This window comes from Muscardinus avellanarius (assembly GCF_963383645.1).
Source record: "Muscardinus avellanarius genome assembly, chromosome: 10".
NCBI classification, from domain to species: domain Eukaryota; kingdom Metazoa; phylum Chordata; class Mammalia; order Rodentia; family Gliridae; genus Muscardinus; species Muscardinus avellanarius.
Genome location: NC_137796.1, coordinates 18218320 through 18235878, shown reverse-complemented (window position 1 = coordinate 18235878; position 17559 = coordinate 18218320). Strand labels below are relative to the sequence as shown.

At 50.3% G+C, this 17559-nt stretch overlaps 2 protein-coding genes across 2 annotated transcripts; both read right to left on the bottom strand.

Moving 5' to 3' along the window:
- Positions 1-1554: 1554 nt before the first annotated feature.
- CTRL (chymotrypsin like) lies at positions 1555-3421 on the bottom strand (the record flags this gene model as incomplete). The annotated part of the gene is made up of 7 exons (XM_080704515.1): positions 3367-3421; positions 2666-2769; positions 2499-2578; positions 2321-2402; positions 2009-2189; positions 1801-1934; positions 1555-1716 (listed from the first exon to the last, which is right to left on the bottom strand). The coding sequence occupies exons 1-7, from the start codon at positions 3416-3418 to the stop codon at positions 1555-1557; spliced, it is 795 nt and encodes a 264-aa protein (XP_080560641.1). The 5' UTR covers positions 3419-3421.
- Positions 3422-6951: 3530 nt separating this feature from the next.
- Positions 6952-9172, bottom strand: PSMB10 (proteasome 20S subunit beta 10; the record flags this gene model as incomplete). The annotated part of the gene is made up of 8 exons (XM_080704512.1): positions 6952-7063; positions 7184-7335; positions 7870-7928; positions 8039-8154; positions 8384-8524; positions 8621-8718; positions 8795-8882; positions 9117-9172. 8 exons carry the CDS (start codon positions 9170-9172, stop codon positions 6952-6954), a joined length of 822 nt encoding a protein of 273 aa, XP_080560638.1.
- Between the last annotated feature and the right edge of the window lie 8387 nt (positions 9173-17559).

Below are 17559 nucleotides of genomic sequence, written 5' to 3'. Positions count from 1 at the left end.
ACCATGGCACGGACCTTAGCCATGCCTGTGGCAGGCTTGAAAGGGTTCTTGCCACTGCCCTCAGTGCCTTCTTTGCAGACCCCACCATTGCCTCCCTTTCCCCTTGGATGCCTATTCTATTACCCAGGTGCTTCCTTCCCAACTGTGGAGAGTCAAAGGGAGCCCCACTGCTGCTACCCAGGGAATGGGGGCACCTGGGCCAAGGCAGAGAGTGATCCCTTAGGATCCTGTTGTCAGCCCTAGTTCCATCCTTTGGTACTGCCCCTCGCCCCTGCCCTTCAGGTGCCACTGTGCCCTCCTCTGCAGCTTCATGAAGGCGCCATCTAGTGTCTAGCCTGTGTATGGACAGCCTGAGTATGATCGTACCCATCTTGCACACCCACAGCCCTTTAAAAAGAAGTGGAAAGGAAGGAGCTGCTGCATTGGGGGAGGGTCCTGGGCTGCTCAACTCCCCTTCTGCTCAGCTTCTGCACACTTCTCCCTGGAACTTAGCCATACTGTGTGACCTGCTTCTGAACCCTGGGTGCTTGGGGTACAGATGGCCTTGCCGTGAGAGCAGGCCTTACCCCATCCATCCTGTGTCAGCTTCCTTTCACAGCATTAACCTTCCAGTCTGGGCCCCTCTCTCAGGCTGGGGGAGCCCTTGCCGGAGGTGGGTGAGGTTGAGGGGCTATTTTCCTACAGGCCTGAGCCATAACTGTCCCCATAGCTGGCATGGTATCTCCCCCTCCACCAACACAAATCAGGCTGGAACCCAAGCTCTCCCTCCACAGCTTCTTTCAGTGGGTAGGAATGGGCCAAGGTCCAGCTTCAATTTTATGTAGAGCCCCTGCCAGAAGGGAGAGTTTGCCCCAGACTCAGCTCCTCCCAGTGGACAGCCTTGGGCCAGACCCTCCTTTGTTTGCATATGTGCCTCCAAGGGGAACCAAACCAAAGAGACCACTTTGTGCCAAGTCGACTGTGCCTTATATACCCTTTCCTTCTGTCCCCACCGCCCTCTGAGGCAGGAGTCAGTGGAGCTGGAGCCCTATGGCCTCAGAAGCCTCCCCACCGATTCCCCAAGTGTCTCTGGAGGCCTGAAAGCCCTCCAGAGATTTATTTCCTCTCTTGCCCAGGACAGGCCTGAGGGTAGGACAGAGGGAGTTTGGAGTCTTGGGCCTTTGATAGGCCCACATGGGTCTTCATGCCACAGACCGTGAATGGAGAATGTGCAGTTATTTATTTTGCTTACTCAGTTTGTAAATGTATCCTCTGTATTCAATAAACAGGCTGCCGTCCCCAGGGAAGGCTGCCCATTCATTCCAACAGCCCTGGCTGTGTGCTGTGGGACTGAGGGGGTGCCCTAGAGGAAGAGGGGGTGGGCGCCCCATCCTGGGCTGGCTATTGTAGGAAGACCTTGACTCCTCAGCTCCTTCTGTGTCAGAAGAGAAAGTGTACATGGGGGTTAGAAGCCTCAAGAGCCTCTCCTTTTCCCAGAGCCAGGAGGACAGGTGAGTACACAAGAGACAGAGCCTAGAGTATTGTATTCGCATGGGGAGGGAGCCTGTGGCGAGTTCAGTTATTAGCTATAACCTGGTTGATCCAGGTGTTGAACTTGCTAACTCGAGCATACACGGCAGGTGCTTGCACATTGCAGTTACTGGTGCCCCAGGAGACAACACCAATAAGGACCCATGTATTCCCCTTCTGGCAGACAAGAGGACCTCCGGAGTCACCCTGAGAGGGAGGAAAAAGGGAGAAGTCAGCATGGCATGTTGGGAGGTGTCTGTGGGGCAGTGCAGAAGATGGGACCCTGCTCACCTGGCACGAGGAGGCACCCGAGGCACCTGCGCAGACCATGGAGTCAGTGATACGTGAGCCCCAGTACTGCCGGCACTGGTTCACAGTGACCAGGGGCAGAACTGCTTGCTGCAGACGTGCCGGTGTCACACTGCCTGTGGGTCAGGAGAGGGTAGTCAGGATGGCCTAGGTGCCTATCCCCCCACCCCCAGCAGGCCTCAGTCCTCACTTGTGCCTCTGAGGCGGCCCCAGCCAGTGGTGACACACGTGAGGTCTCCAGACAGCGCCTCGTTTGAGGCAGCCAGGCAGACTGGGGAGATGGAGGCTGTGTACCGGGCTGGTGAGGCGAGCTTCAGGAGCGTCAGGTCATTGTTCAGAGTGCTGGGGTTCCAGCCTGGGTGTGTAATGGCCTATGGGGCCAGGAAGGGGTCACTTAGGAGGGTTGAGGTAGGCATAGGTGCTTGGCATGCCTGAATTCTATGTCTAGAGAAACCCACCTGCAGCCCATTTTTCCTTCCCACAAGCACAGCCAGGCACTCACCTTTGAGATGGACAGCACCTGCACAGGCTCTGCATTGGACGACCGGTCATACTCACCCAGGACGACAAAGTGGCTGCCAGGGCTGCAGTGAGAGGGGTTGGGTAGCTCTCAAGAGTCCAGAGCAACAGAGGGGTACCCCAGGGAACAGGATGGGAAGAGGTGGAGAGCACGCACTCACCTCACACTGCAGTGGGCAGCAGTGAGCACCCAGGACGGGCTGATGAGAGATCCGCCGCAGAAGTGAAAACCGCTCCGGTCCTGCATCCAGGGGCAGAGACGGGGGTAGACTCAAGCTACATGTAGGCACGAAGTACCCAGGACACTGCCCAGCGTTGGTACACATACCTGCAGGGACACCTGCCAGGGCCAGGAACCCGGCACAGCGTTCTCCCCATTGACAATCCTCTGCTTGGAGCTCAGAGCTGGACTTATGGCAGGAGTTCCGCAGCCTAACCATTGGACTGGTGAGGATCCATACCACACCCAAGCCCCCTTCCCCTCCTTTTTTTTGGACTCCTGGGCTGTGTACCCCAGAAGGATCTGAATTGAGGGGGCTTGTCACTAGCCCTTCTAGTGAGCACCTCTGGGCATCCACAGCTATCACAGTTATTCCTCATTACAACCAGCTCCCAAGTCCTGTCCATTCTCCCACACCTCTGACCTAGTCCCTACTGTTTCCTAATGCCATCCCTGTCCTCTGCCCAGGCCACTTTTCTCACTGACCCCTAAGATAGTCTTCTGGCTCACTACCCTGAAGAGTGTATACCCTTCATGAGGCCAGAGGACTCTTTCTGAACTATGATCCCAGTTCTCAGAGCCCAGCTTTCTAAGCCCTGCAGTACCCAAGTCAAGCTCCTGTCCCATTTGTGAGACCACCCCTCTCAGCCCTTAGATAACCCTCTTCCTGCTCCTCTGCCCTAATGTGCCCTTTTCCTTTGCCCATACTGTCTACCTACTTCCCTTCCAGCCAGCCTGACCCCCTGGACCGGCACTGGGAGCTGAGTCGCTCCAGGCTGTTAAGTCAGGATCGGTCCTGGCCCACTTACCCCAGGAGGAGCGGAGGAAGACCAGGCTAAGGGTCAGGCTGAGCAGTAGCATGGTGGCAGGTGAAGTTGAGAACTGGACTGGGCTTTATTTATGGGTGTCCTTGGGCCAAAGTCCTAGGCCTGAGACCAGGCCAGCTGTATGGGCTCAGCTCCCTCCTAAGCTCCATTTAAGAGGAGCCTCTTTAGGCCAAGGTCTTTTGATACAGGCCTGAACTTATCAGACAGATCCCAGCTGTGAGATTCTCACTCCCTCCACCTCCCAAAGTCTGGCCTGTGATTGGCTCTCTGAAGCATTTCACATTCCAAGCACAGGGCACAGGTAAGATACAAGAACATATGGTTAAATCAATTCTATCAAGTATTAACTTAATGGTTGGGGCTATGGAAGTTTCCCAGGGCTGTCATGAATACTGGTCTCTCAAAAGGGTGCTCAGAGCTGGGCGTGGTGGCACACCGCTTGTGATCCCAGTACTTAGGAGGCCAAGACTGGAGGATTGCGCAGGTTTGAAGCCAGTTTCAGCTACTTAGACTCTAAGCAGCTTAGTGAGACCCTAATAAAAATATAAAAGACCCAAATAAAAAATATAAAATAGGTCTGGGAGTATAGCCCGGAGGTTAAAAGCCTCTGGGTTCCATCCCCAGTACCACAAAAAAATAAATAAATAAAAATAAAAAAATTAAAGCCGGGCGTGGTGGCGCATGCTTGTAATCCCCATGCTTGGGAGGCTGAGACAGGAGGATCACACAGGTTCGAAGCCAGCCTCAGCTACTTAGTGAGGCTCTCAGCAACTTAGTGAGACCCTGTTTCCAAATAAAATATAAAATAGGTCTGGGATTATAGCCTGGAGGTAGAAAGCCTCTGGGTTCTACCTCCAGTACCACCCAAAAAAAAAAAAAAAAGGGGGGGGGAATGAGTAGAAGAATGAATGAATAGACAAATGGATGACCAAAATCCCACTTGTAGCCAGGGTGGTGGCACATGCTTGTAATCCCAGTACTTGGGAAGTTGAGATAGGAGGATCAAAGGTTTGTGGCCAGCCTCAGCAATTTAGTGAGGCCATCTACAACTCAGACCCTGTTTCAAAATAAAATAATAAAATAAGACTGGAGGTATAGCTCAGAGGTAGAATGCCCCTGGGTTCCATCCCCATTACCACACACACACAAAAAAGCATATAAATGAGCTGAGCATGGTGGCGCACACTTGTAATCCCAGCATTTGGGAGGCTGAGACAGGAGGATCCAAGTTTGCGACCAGTCTGGTGAGTATATTGGTATTCAGTGTGTAATTCCTTCAACTTTCCTGCTATATTCAATTAAAATAGTTAATTTTTGGTACTAGGGATTGAACTCAGGGACAGTTTCCTTCTAAGCTACATCCCTAACTTTTTATTTTGAAATAAGTCTTGCTGACTTGCTGAGGGTCTAAGTTGCTGAGGCAGGCTTTGAACCTACAATCTTCTTGTCTCAACCTTCCAAGTACTGGGATTATAGGCATGCACTACCACACCTGGCTACATAATTTTTTTTTCACAATAAAGTACTGGGGGAGCCAGGCATGGTGGCACACACCTGTAATTCCAATACTTGGGAGGCTGAGATGGGACAATTGCAGGTTCAGGGACAGCCTCAGCAATGTAGTGAGATTTTTAGCAACCTAGTAAGATCCTGTTTCAGAACAGTAGAGGGGTGGGGATGTAGTCTGGGGGTAGAATATATTGGGGGCAGAGCAAAGTCAGTTGTTCAGGGATGTCAGGCTGGAATAGAGCCTTCTAAGGGGTGGGCAGACTTTTTTTTTTTTCTTGTACTGGAGATTGAACCCAGAGACATTCTACCTCTGAGCTATACTCCCAGCCCTTTTTGTGGTATTGGGGATAGAACCTAGGTACATTCTACCTCCGAGCTACACCCCCAGCCCTATTTTTTTATTTTTTTATTTTGAAACGGTATTACTGAGTTGCAAAAGGCCTCACTAAGAAGCTGAGGCTGGCCATGAACCACGATCCTCCTGTCTCAGTCTCCCAAATGCTGGGATTACAAGCATGTGCCACCACACCCGGCCTTAATTTTTTATTCTGAAACAGGGTCATGCTAAATTGCTAAGGCCTGGCATTCTACCTTTGAGCTACACCTCCCCAGTCCTGTTTTAATTTTTATTTTGAAATAGGGTCTCACTAAGTTGCCAGTATTAGTCTTAAACTTTCAATCCTGTTTTAGCCTCCCAGGTCCTAGGATTACAGGTGTGTGCCACAGGGCCTGGCTACTCCTGACTCTTTTTTTTTTTTTTTTTTTGGTGGTACTGGGGTTACTGGAAGCCCATCTACCTCCGGGCTATACTCCCAGACCCATTTTTTATATTTTTTATTTGGAAACATGGTCTCTTAAACCAGCACGGCTGGCTTCGAACCTGCGTGATCCTTCTGTCTCTGCCTCCCAACAGCGGGGATTACAAGCGTGCGCCACCATGCCCGGCTTACTCCTGACTCTTAACAGTTCTGAAGCCCCAGTGGAGCTCAGCTACTCAGAGGAAGATGCTCTAGCCAGCACTCAGCACCTAGGCCTAGCACTCAATGGATACTCAGCAAAGGTTTCTTGGATAAATGTGTCATCTCTCCCCACATGAGTCCTATGACACCTGTCAGCCCAGAAAACTTGATCTCCTATAGTCCAGCATGTGCAGACAAAGCCAAGCTCTGTGTAAGTAACTCAGGCTTGGTCATCTGAGGGGTATCACAGGTGAAGCATTGCTGGGTGAGGAGCACTTAGTGAGAACTTGCCCTTGGAGTCAGGGAGTAGTTTTTTTATCAGCACTTTAGCCCTCAGAAGACCCAGGGCAGACCTGCAACATGTGGGAAAGGCTCTGGGTAGGGGTTGTCCATGGGGTCTTGTGGGTTTCCAAAACTGCAGTGAAGCCAGGTGTGGTGGTACATGCTTGTAATTTCAGTACTTGAGAGGCTGAAACAGGAGGATTACAAGTTTAAGGACAGCCTCAGCAAGTAGTGAGACTCTCATCAAGCAAATAGCAAGACCCTATTTCAAAATAAAAATAAAAAGCTGGGCATGGTGGTGCACGCTTGTAATCCCAGTACTTAGGAGGCTGAGACTGGAGGATCGCAGGGTCAAAGCCAGCCTCAGCTACTTGGTGAGTCTGTCAGTAACTTAGTGAGACCCTGTTTCCAAATAATGAACTAAAAAGAGCTGGGGGTATAGCTTGGAGGTAGAATGCCTCAATTCAATCCCAGTACCACACACAAAAAAATAATAGAGCTGGGGAGATAGAATGCCCCTGGGCTCAATTCCAGGGGCAAGAGCAAGGCAGGGACGTGGAAGGGAAACTTCTACAGTGTGGAGCCAGAAGGAAGATTTATGGGGAGCAGGATGGTAGCTTTCCACTCTGAGCCCACCATGCTAACCAGGGCTGTCACTGGAGCTGTGGGGGATGGTGGTTCCTGCAGGGCTGCCTTAGTCACAGAGCCCTGCTGGCTAGCTGCCCACTGCACCCAAGAATGACACAACCATCTGTTTAGGTGTTTGTATTTTCTAGGTTTGTTTCCCCTTGCTCTGAGCCCTCCACCTCAGAGCACTTCACTCCACCTCCATGGCCTGCACAGTTTCCTCCAGGAGCTCCAGGTTCAGAGGCCTCACTGTCTGGGTCAGGATAGCTGTGGTTCCAGGTGTAAAGTGGTAGCGGCCAGGCCTAGGAGGGAGGAGGGACAGCCTCTCAGGATGTGGGCCTGTCCTCTTCTTGGAGCCCCCATTTCCCTCCCCTGCTACCATCCTGTCCTCCCCAGGGGTCCTCCCACTTCCCTACCCCTACCTCTTCACAGATTCTGTGGGTGAGCTCAGTGTACGCAGTATAGTGGCACCCGCTGCAGTGATCACACATGCATCCACGTTGCCACCGGAGCCCAGGTCACCCAGGATCCCTGCAGTGATGGCTTCCACCAGCAGCCCCTGTGCAGCCTCCAGCTGTGGCAATGCAAGTGTGGGGCCTAATGGACCCTTCCGTGTTGCCTTGGGCACCTCTTCTCCCTTCACCCAAAACTCCCCTCCCTCAGCCTCTGCCTTCCTCTCTCCCATCACTGGTGTTCCCTCCTCCCACAGTCCTCTGCACAAACTTCTCAGAGTTGCCTACACTTGTGGCCTGCCTTCTGGCAGTCTGCCCATCACTGCATCTGCTCTTGGCTCTAGGTCCTTCAAACTCTGCGTCTCTGGGCTTTAGCTACATCTGAAGCCACACAGTCACCCATTTCCATTCATTCCAAACTACAAACTTCAGACCAACTTTAGAATCGCCCCGGGCTCTTCCTCTCCCCTCGGCTACTAAGGATCTCCCTGCAGTGCAGGCCTTTGTACTGTAGGTACCGCACTTCTCCATCCTCATCTCACCTTCTCCCAGAAGCCTTCCCCATTCCCATACAAAGCCAAGGTGCCTCTGTGCTCCCCAGCTACCGGGTATATTTCCTGCCAGTGATCGTGTAGTAGAGGACAGGGGTTACTCACTGTCATGTTCGGCTGGAACCGGTCCTCCAACACGGCCAGGGCCGCGTCCTGCCCGGAACCTGCAGGTGGGAAGGGAATCTGAGGTCAGCTTTGGCCACTCCCTCGGGGAACAGACTAGAGGCCAGGGTGGCAGCAGGCGGGGTTCGTGGGGAAGGGCAGAAGCGCTCACCCAGGGCAGTGAAGGGCATGCGGCTGTAAGAGCCGTGGGGATGCACGCCATAGAGCTGCGGTCCAGTCAGGTCTACGCCGCCCACGATCAGCGACGCACCCACGTGCCCACGGTACCTGTCGGCGGGTGGGCGTGGCGGGTCCCAGCCGGATCCGGGCCCCGCCCCGCCCCGCGGCCCCGCCCCTCCGGCCTCCCAGCCCGCCGCGGCCCCGCCCCTCCGGCCTCCCAGCCCGCCGCGGCCCCGCCCCTCCGGCCTCCCAGCCCGCCGCGGCCCCGCCCCCTTTCGGTCTCACTTCCGGCCTCCCCGCAACTGCCCCTCCCAGGTCGTCGGGGCGCCGCCCGCACCGGAAGAGCGTCTGGCGCAGGACGCGGGTGACCGCGGCCACGCGAGGCTCGCGGCCGGTGGTCAGCGCGAGTAGCTCCGTGTTGGACGCTGCCAGCCGCGTGATCATCTCGGCGTCCGCGGCTACTCCGGCCCCACAGCAGCTGAGGGCGAAGGGAGGGTTGGTGCGGGGCGGCTCGGATGTGCTGTGCGCACGGGGCAGAGCGCGGCTGCGCCGTGCGGGGCTGGGCGAGTCTTACTAGATTTTGGGGGCGATGTAGTGGATCTTCTCGCAGCTCTTGTCCGCCACGACCGAATCATTAGTGGCCCGTGTGTCCGCACCCAGTACGACCCCGTCCTGCGGAGGGGCGCTGCCTCAGTGTCCCCCACCCCGGCCCCCCGGCCCCGCCCTCGCCCGCCGCGTCCCCGCTCACTCGGAACACGAGGCCCGCGATCGTGGTCCCGGTCTTGCGCGCGTGGGGGGCCCGGAGCCCGGGGAGGGCGCGTTCCAGGGACGCATTTCTAGAAACGGAGGGGGAGGCACAAGTTTAGGTTTTCAGGACCCCTGTCTCCACTTCCAGCCCGTCCTGTTCCTCCGGTCCTGGGGTAATCCTGGAATCCAAGTTTCCCGACACACCCTCACCGCCCGCCGCCCACCTCCGCCAGTGGGGCGGGGGCGCAGCGAAGGGGCACCCCGGCCCGCCGCCAGTGGGGAGGGGGCACAGCGAAGGGGCACCCCAGCCCGCCGCCCCTCACCTCTGGCAGTTCTCGAAGGAAAAGCCCCCTCGGAGCTCCAGCGCGGGCTTCATCATCTGGGGCAGTCGAGGCAGACTGGCCAGGGCGGGTGGGTGGGTCAGACGAGTGGGGCCAGGGGGCGCGAAGCGTCTCAGCTTGGCTTCTGAGCTTGGCTTCCCTTCGCTTTCGCTTTCGCCGCCTCGCGGGTTCCGAGATGCTGGGCTTTCTGCAGTCTTCTCTTTCACTTTCCCCTTCACTCCTGGTTCCAGGTAGCCAGGGAGGGGCGATGTCCCTTGCCAGCCCCTCAGTGCTGCTCCAAACAGGGACAAACCTGGCCACTGTTCAGCTCCTCTCGGGGCCTTCAAGTCTGATACCTCCTAAGTCTTACCCAAGTCCAGCTCCGGCCTCCAGAGCTAGCGCCCTAACCCTGCCCGCCAGGCATCCTGCGTTGTGACCGGCCTTCAAAGATCAGGCCTGGCCGCCTTTTGTCCTTTGCCACTCTTCTCCCGGTTCCTGCCTCTTTTGCTGCCTTTCTCTCCTGCAAACTTCACACACTGAGGCGCCATCCTTGGCCACAGAGAGGTCATTCCCTCTTCTCTCAAGAGGGGTGCCCCCACCCCAGGTTGGGGTTGTAGCTCAGTGGTAGGACACTTGCCTCGCATGTGCAAGGCCCTTGGTCAGAACTCCAGCAACAAAAAAAATAAAGGTGTGTAGGGACACTGGCTGGCTTTCTAGTGGCCTGGAGGCATGCTGGGCTTTACCCGCGGCCACGCCTTGTTATTCCACCTCCCACTTTTTTTTGGGGGGGGGGGCTGGTGCAGGAATTGAACCCTAGGACATTCTACTTCTAAGCTACATCCCCAGGCTTTTTTTTTTTTGTGTGTGTGTGTGTGTGTGTGTGTGTGTGTGTGTGTGTGTGGTACTGGGGGTGGAACCCAGGGTCTTTTCTACCTCCAGGCTACACTCCCAGACCTATTTTATACTTTATTTGGAAACAGGGTCTCACTAAGTTGCTGAGAGCCTCACTCAGCAGCTGAGACTGGCTTTGAACCTGTCTCAGCCTCCCAAGCACTGGGATTATAAGCATGCGTCACTGTGCCCAGCTCCAAGGTTTTACAGTGGCCTGTTGTTACTTCTTTCAGCTTCCTTTTCTTTTCTTTCTTTCTTTCCTTTTTTTTTTTTTAAACTGGGGTTTGAACCCAGGTATGCTCTACCTTTAAGCCCTATTTTATGTTTTTATTTTGAAATGGTCTTGCTAAGTTGTTGAGGCTGGCCTCAAACCTGAAATCCTCCTGTCTGCTCCTCCACAGTACTGGGATTACAAGCCTTACAAGCATGTGCCACCATGCCTGGCCCCTTCTCAGCCTTCTGCCCATACCACCTCCACAGGGAAGCATTTCTGACCCATGAGGTTCAGCATGTTGTACTACCCAAACTTCTCCCACAGCATTTAGCTCCAGTAATTGACTTTTGGGGAAGATGTAGGCAACGGTTCCCAAATGAATTTGGCTTCCTGCACCCTTTTCAGGAAAAATGAATTACTTAGCACTCCCTGGAAACCTACCTCCTTGTTTTTGTTTGTTTGTTTTTGTGGTACTGGTAATGGAACCCAGGGATGTTTTACCTCCCAGCTACAGCCCCAGCCTTTTTTTTTTTTTTTTCGGGTCTGGGGATGGAACCCAGAGGCATTTGACCTCTGAGCTATACCTCTTGCCCTATTTTTTATTCTTTATTTTGGAACAGGGTCTCACTAAGTTGCGGAAGGCTTCACTAAATAACAGGCTGTCCACAAACCTCAATCCTCCAGTCTCAGCCTCCTGAATGCTGGGATGACAAGCATGCGCCACCATGCCTGGCTCCCAGCCCTAATTTCTTTCTTCCTTTCTCTTTCTCTCTTCTCTTCTCTTCTCTTCTCTTCTCTTCTCTTCTCTTCTCTTCTCTTCTCTTCTCTCTCTCTCTCTCTCTCTCTCTCTCTCTCTCTCTCTCTCTCTCTCTTGCATTACTGAACCAGAGGTACACACCCAGCCCGATTTTATTCTTTATTTTGAAACAGGATCTCACTAAGCTGCGGAGGGCCTAAGTAGGTGAGGCTGGTTGCAAACCCCTGATCTTCCTGTTTTAGCCTCCCAAGTACTAAAAGCATGTGTCACCACACCGGGCTTTATTCTTTTTTTTTTTTTTTTGGTGGTACTGGGGGTGGAACCCAGAGGCTTTCTACCTCTGGGCTAAACTCCCAGACCTTTTTAATATTTTATTTGGAAACAGGGTCTCACTAAGTTGCTGAAAGCCTCACTAAATAGCTGAGACTGGATTCGAACCCTGTGATCCTCCTATCTCAGCCTCCCAACTGTGGGGATTACAAGCGTGCACACCCGGCTTTATTCTCTTTTTTTGTGTGTGTGGTACTGGGGGTGGAACCCAGAGGCTTTCTACCTCCGGGCTATACTCCCAGACCTATTTTATATTTTACTTGGAAACGGTCTCACTAAGTTGCTGAGAGCTTCACTAAGTAGCTGAGGCTGGCTTCAAACCTGCGCGGTCCTCCTGTCTCAGCCTCCCAAGTGCAGGGATTACAAGCGTGCGCCACCACGCCTGGCTTATTCTCTATTTTTGAAACAGGGTTTCACTAAGTTCCTCACTAAGTAGCTGAGGCTGGCCATGAACTGTAATTGATCTCCTGTCTCAGCCTCCCAAATGCTGGGATTGCAAGCCTATGCCACCACACCCAGCAAAATCTACCTCTTTAAACAGAAAGATGTAGTGGCAGCCAGGTGTGGTGGCCCACGCTTGTAATCACTGCACTTGGGAGGCTAAGACAGGAGGATTGCACAGGTTCGAAGCCAGCCTCAGCTACTTAGTGAGGCTCTCAGCAACTTAGTGAGGCTCTTGGCAACTTAGTGAAACCCTGTTTCCAAATAAATATAAAATAGGTCTGGGAAGATAGCTCATAGATAGAAAGCCTTGGATTCCACCCCCAGTACCACCAATAAATAAAGCCCGGCGTGGTGGTGCATGCTTATAATCCCCGTGCTTAGGAGGTGGAGACAGGAGGATCATGCAGGTTTGAAGCCAGCCTTGCTGGCTTGAAGAGAACTTGTTTACAAATAAAAATATAAAATAGGTCTGGGCAAGGAGGTAGAAGGGTTCCATCCCCAGTAACACTAAAAATAAATAAATAAAGCCAGGCGTGGTGGCACACGCTTGTAATCCCCGCTCTTGGGAGGCTGACACAGGAGGATCACGCTGGTTCGGAGCCGGCCTCGCTGGTTTAAGAGACCCTGTTTCCAAATTTAAAAAATATAAAATAGGTCTGGGAGCATAGCCCGGAGGAAGAAGGGCTTCCAGGAACCCCAGTACCACAAGCAAAAATAAATTAAATAAATAAATAAATAAATAAATAAATAAATAAAGAGAGATGTAGTGACAAGCCAGACATATTGGCGCATGCCTATAATCCCAGTACTTGAGAAGCTGAGCCAGGATTGCAGATTGAGGACAGCCTCAGCAACCTAGCAAGACCCTGCCTTAAAACAAAAAATAAGGTAGGACCGTGGAGCTAGTGGCCCATAACTCTAATCCCAGTACTTGGAGGCTAAGACAGGAGGATCGCGCAAGTTCGAAACCAGCCTCAGTTACTTATTTTTTTTCCTTTTTTTAAATTTATTTTTTATTGGTGCACTGTATTCAAAAATCATAATGGGATAAAAAAAAACTTTTGTAGACATACATGCACACATCGCTCAATTAGCCCCTACCCAATCCCCATCCCGTTCCCTCCCCATCCCTCCTTCCTATGCTTGGCTTAGTGGTTGACATCTAGTATTATAGCAATTTATCCAAAAATAACAATGATAATCTCACAGAACAGTTTCATTTGTCTGCTACCAAGCTTTTGATGACTTAAAGATAACATTTCAATATTTCTTTTTGCTTTCTTTCTTACCAGAGAATATTTTTTTCTTTTGTTTTTTTAGGTGAAGCTATCATACATTTATTTATTTTTCAGAAAAAATCTATCCTAATGTGGAATATGGACTCTAGTTACCCAAAACGATCTCGAAAAAGAACAAAGCTAGATGTATATTTTCTGATTTCAAACCATAGAAAGCTACAATAATTGAAACAGTGTATTACTGTTATAAAGGCAGATATATAAACCATTGGAGTTAAATAAAAGCCTAGAGATAAATTCTTCCATATATTGTCAAGTTATTTTTGACAAGGTTTCCACAAACATTTGGTGGAGGGACTAATAATCTTTTAACTAAATATTGTTGAAAAATAATAATTACATGAAAAAGAATAAAATTGGACCCTTACCTAACACCATATACAAATATTAACTCAAAATAGATAAAAGACCTAAATATAAATCTTAAGACTATAATCATTTAGAAGAAAATCTGGGTCATTAAACCTTACTACACTGAAATTGGCAGTGATTTCTTGGATATGATTTCTTTTTTTTTTTTTTTTTTTTTTTTTTTTGGTGGTACTGGGGTTCCTGGAAGCCCTTCTACCTCCGGGCTACACTCCCAGACCTATTTTTACATTTTTATTTGGAAACAGGGTCTCCTAAGCCAGCGCGCACGGCTGGCTTCGAACCTGTGCGATCCTCCTGTCTCTGCCTCCCAAGTGCGGGGATTACAAGCGTGCGCCACCACGCCCGGCTTGGATATGATTTCAATGGAACAGGCAACAGAAGGGTAAACAAACTCCCTAAAAAAAAAAAAAATTGTATATCCAAAGACAATGTAAACAGAGTTAAAAGTTACTGATAGAATGGGATAAAATATTTCCAAATGCTATATCTGAAGGTATATTAATATTCCAACTAGAAATTCTAAAAATTAGCAACAATAAAGGCAAACAATACAATTTAGAGATATGTAAAAGACTAACATAAATAATGAATCTCCACAGATAACCAATCTTAGTTGTCTGTTGGATGGAAAAATCTTGTTTCTCTGGTTCTGGTGTGTGTTAACTAATTCTTCTTTGTAGTTAATCTCTTTGAGTATTTTCTCTAGCGCTGGTTTTGAAGACATAAATTCCTTCAGTTTCTGTTTGTCATGGAAGCTTCTTATTTCCCCATCTAATTTGATAGAAAGTTTTTGGCTGGAAGTTGTTTTCTTTCAGAGTTTGGAATGTTACTCCAAGCCCTTTTGGCTCTCATGACTTGGTTTGGGAAGTCTGGAGTGATTCTAATTGGTTTGCCTCTGAATGTCACTTGGCCCTTTGTTTTTGTTGCCTTTAAGATTCTCTGCTTGGCTTCCATATTGGTCATTTTGACAATTATGTGGCGTGGGGATCCTCTTCTCTGATCCTGTCTAAAGGGAGTTCTATAAGTTTCCTGGACCTGTGTATCGACCTCTTGCTCTATGTTTGGAAAATTTTCTGCTATTACTACCTTGAAGAGATTGTTGATCCCTTTGGTTTCACCCTCTTTACCCTCCTCTATTCCAATTATTCTTAGGTTAGCTCTCTTAAAATGGGCCCATATTTCTTCAATGTCAGATTCCTGCTGTCGGATTTTTTTTCTAAATTAGAAACTATGCATTCATTTTTGGAGTGATCATCTTCTAAGAGCGAGATTCTATTCTCCATGTGGTCTAATCTGTTGTTTGTACTTTGAATTGAGGCCTTTACTTCATTAATTGCATCCTTTATCTCTTTTTGGCTCTCTCTGAATTCTTTTCGAAACACCTCTATTATTTCTACAGTTATTTTCCTGATTTGATCTTCTATAAATCTCTGTATTTCTGTTTTATCAGGTTCTGATGTTGTGGGGTTGTGGGCATTCATTGCTCCATTGTTATTCCTCTTTCCCATGATTTTGGAAGTTTCTGCCTTCTCTGGGTTCTTCCCTTGGGTCACTAAGACTTCACTTAAGGTACTCTGGATCTCGAGTCTGTGGTATCTCAGTCCCCACTACTCCTTTACTAGGTTGTATCGCAGAGTCTCAGACCCAGGGAGTCAATCGAGGCTGCTTTAGACCATGGGGGTGTGCCAGGTTGGGTGTTCTCCTATGGTGTGATATCTCTGCCACCGCCATTCCCCCACTGGGTCAAGTCCCTGGGAGTGCAGTACTGGGGTTTCTTCTCTAGGAGCCGCAATTTGACTCACTGTTGTTGAGTGCGCAGATGGAGCTGTAGTGGACTTGGTGAATTCGCTGCTGCTGCCTCCAGTGGCAATATGGCGCCGCTGCCATGCCCTCGGTCGTGATGCTGGCGTATTTCTTCTCTGGTTTTGCGCTCCGCTCTGAGTCCCTGCAGGGTGTGCTGAGCCCAGCCACTGGGAGATTTAGATGCTCCCTGCACCGAAAAATCTGCCGAATCCCACCCGGCTGTTCAGCAGTGGCTCACCTCGGCTCGCTGTCCGCCACTCCTCTCTGGAGCATGGTGGGCTGTTGAGTGCATTGGTCTGGTGCCGTCCGGTGAATTCGCCACTGCCGCCGGCAGTAACACACTGTTGCTACATTCTTGGCCGTGAGGCGGGCATATCTCCTCTGTGGCTCTGAGCTCCGTTATGAGTTCTCCTCCTCTCTAGAGCCTGGTGCTACAAGGAAAGATGGCGCCCGCTGCTCCGCGCCATGGCTCCAGCCGCAGCACTGCGATCTGGTTTCTTTCTGGTGTCTCGTTTTTCCATCCCTCTTTTTCTCTGTCCCTTGTAATTACATTTTTTGTTTCTCTGCTGATGGTGTTTTCTGACTATGAAAGGCGTTGATTTTGTAGTAATAGAGATTGGTTGTTAGCGGGGCTTGTAAGCTCCGCTTTTCTCTGTCGCCATATTCCCAGAAGTCCCAGCCTCAGCTACTTAGCGAGGCTCTCAGCAACTTAGTGAGACCCTGTTTCCAAATAAAATACAAAATAGGTCTGGGAGTATAGCCCAGAGGTAGAAAGCCTCTGGGTTCTACTCCCAGTACCACCAAAAAAAAAAAAAAAATAGGCCTAGGAGTATAGCTGGTAGGTGGAATGACCCTGGGTTTAGCGTTTAATTCCTAGTAACACACACACACACAAAATAAGAGAGACAAAATTTTCATTATTTTACGTATCTATATTCTCCCCTCAAGGGGGCAGTATTGCTCACTTTGGAAATCTCTGGATAAGGCATAGCTCAGTGGTACAGCCCCTACTTAGAATATGTGAGACTCTGGGTTCAATTACCAGCATTGAAAAAAAAAAAAAAAAAGAGTCCGTCAATCCTACATTACTGAATTGACCCGATTTATGGCCATCATTTCACCAGATTTTGTGTGTGATACTGGAAATTGAACCCAGTGGCATTCTACCTCTAAGCTACACCCCCTCAGCCCTACTTTTTTTTTTTAATTTGGAAACAGGGTCTCACTATATTGCTGACAGCCTCACTAAATTGTTGAGGCTGGTTGGGCATGGTAGCACACACTTGTAATCCCAGTACTTGGAAGGCTGAAAAAGGAGGATTGCAGGTTCATGGCCAGCCTCAGCTACCTAGTGAGACTCTGCAACTTAGTGAGACCCTGTTTCAATATAAAGAATAAAAAACAGGGCTGGGGGTATAGCTTGGAGGTAGAATGCCCCTTGGTTCCATCCCCAGTAGCACACACACAAAAATTGTTGAGGCTGGCTTCGAACCTTTGACTCTCCTGTCTCAGCCTCACAAGTACTGGGATTACCAATATTTGCTATCACACCCGGTTCACTTCACCAGATTCTAAACTTCTTTTTTGGTATTGGGGATTGAACGTAGGGCCTGTCTTCTATTGAGCTATACCCCCAGCCCACAGATTCTAAACTCTTGTACATCCGTCACCCTGTCAGCACTCAGAAGGCTGTCTTACTTGTTCCTTGGGGAGCTGGGACCCTATAGCTGTGGGTACAACTGGCTCCAGTCCCCCACCAGAGAGGCAGGCACAAGGGGGCTGTCTGGATAGCTCAATCAGGAGAGTAGGAAAGGAAACTGCATCTATTAGGCTGTCCAGTCCCAGCCCTTGTTTTTACTCTGACACAGAGTCTTACTGAATTACGAAGGGCCTCAAGTAGCTGAGCCTGGCTTCAAACCTGTGCAATCCTCCTGACTCAACCTCCCAAATGCTGGGATTACAAGTGTGTGCCACCATGCCTGGCTTCGAATCTTAGGCTTTTTAACAATTTTTAAAAAATTTATTGAGAGTGTGTGTGTATGGTACTGAGGATGGAACCCAGGTATGTTCTACCTCCGGGTTATGCCTCCAGCTTTGCCTTTTCTTTTTAATTCAGAAACAAGGTCAATTGCCAAGAGCCTCACTAAATTGCTGAGGCTAGATTACAGGGGTGCATCACCACGCTTGGCTCAGTCTTTGATTTTAGCAGAGCCCATCTTGTGCCACGCTCTACTGAGCACCAGGCCTGGGGCTGGCGAGGTGTGAATTCTGCTGCGGGAATCTAGATGTGCCTCCGTTCCAACCCACAGCACACAGGATGTATTGCAGTAAAGGTCT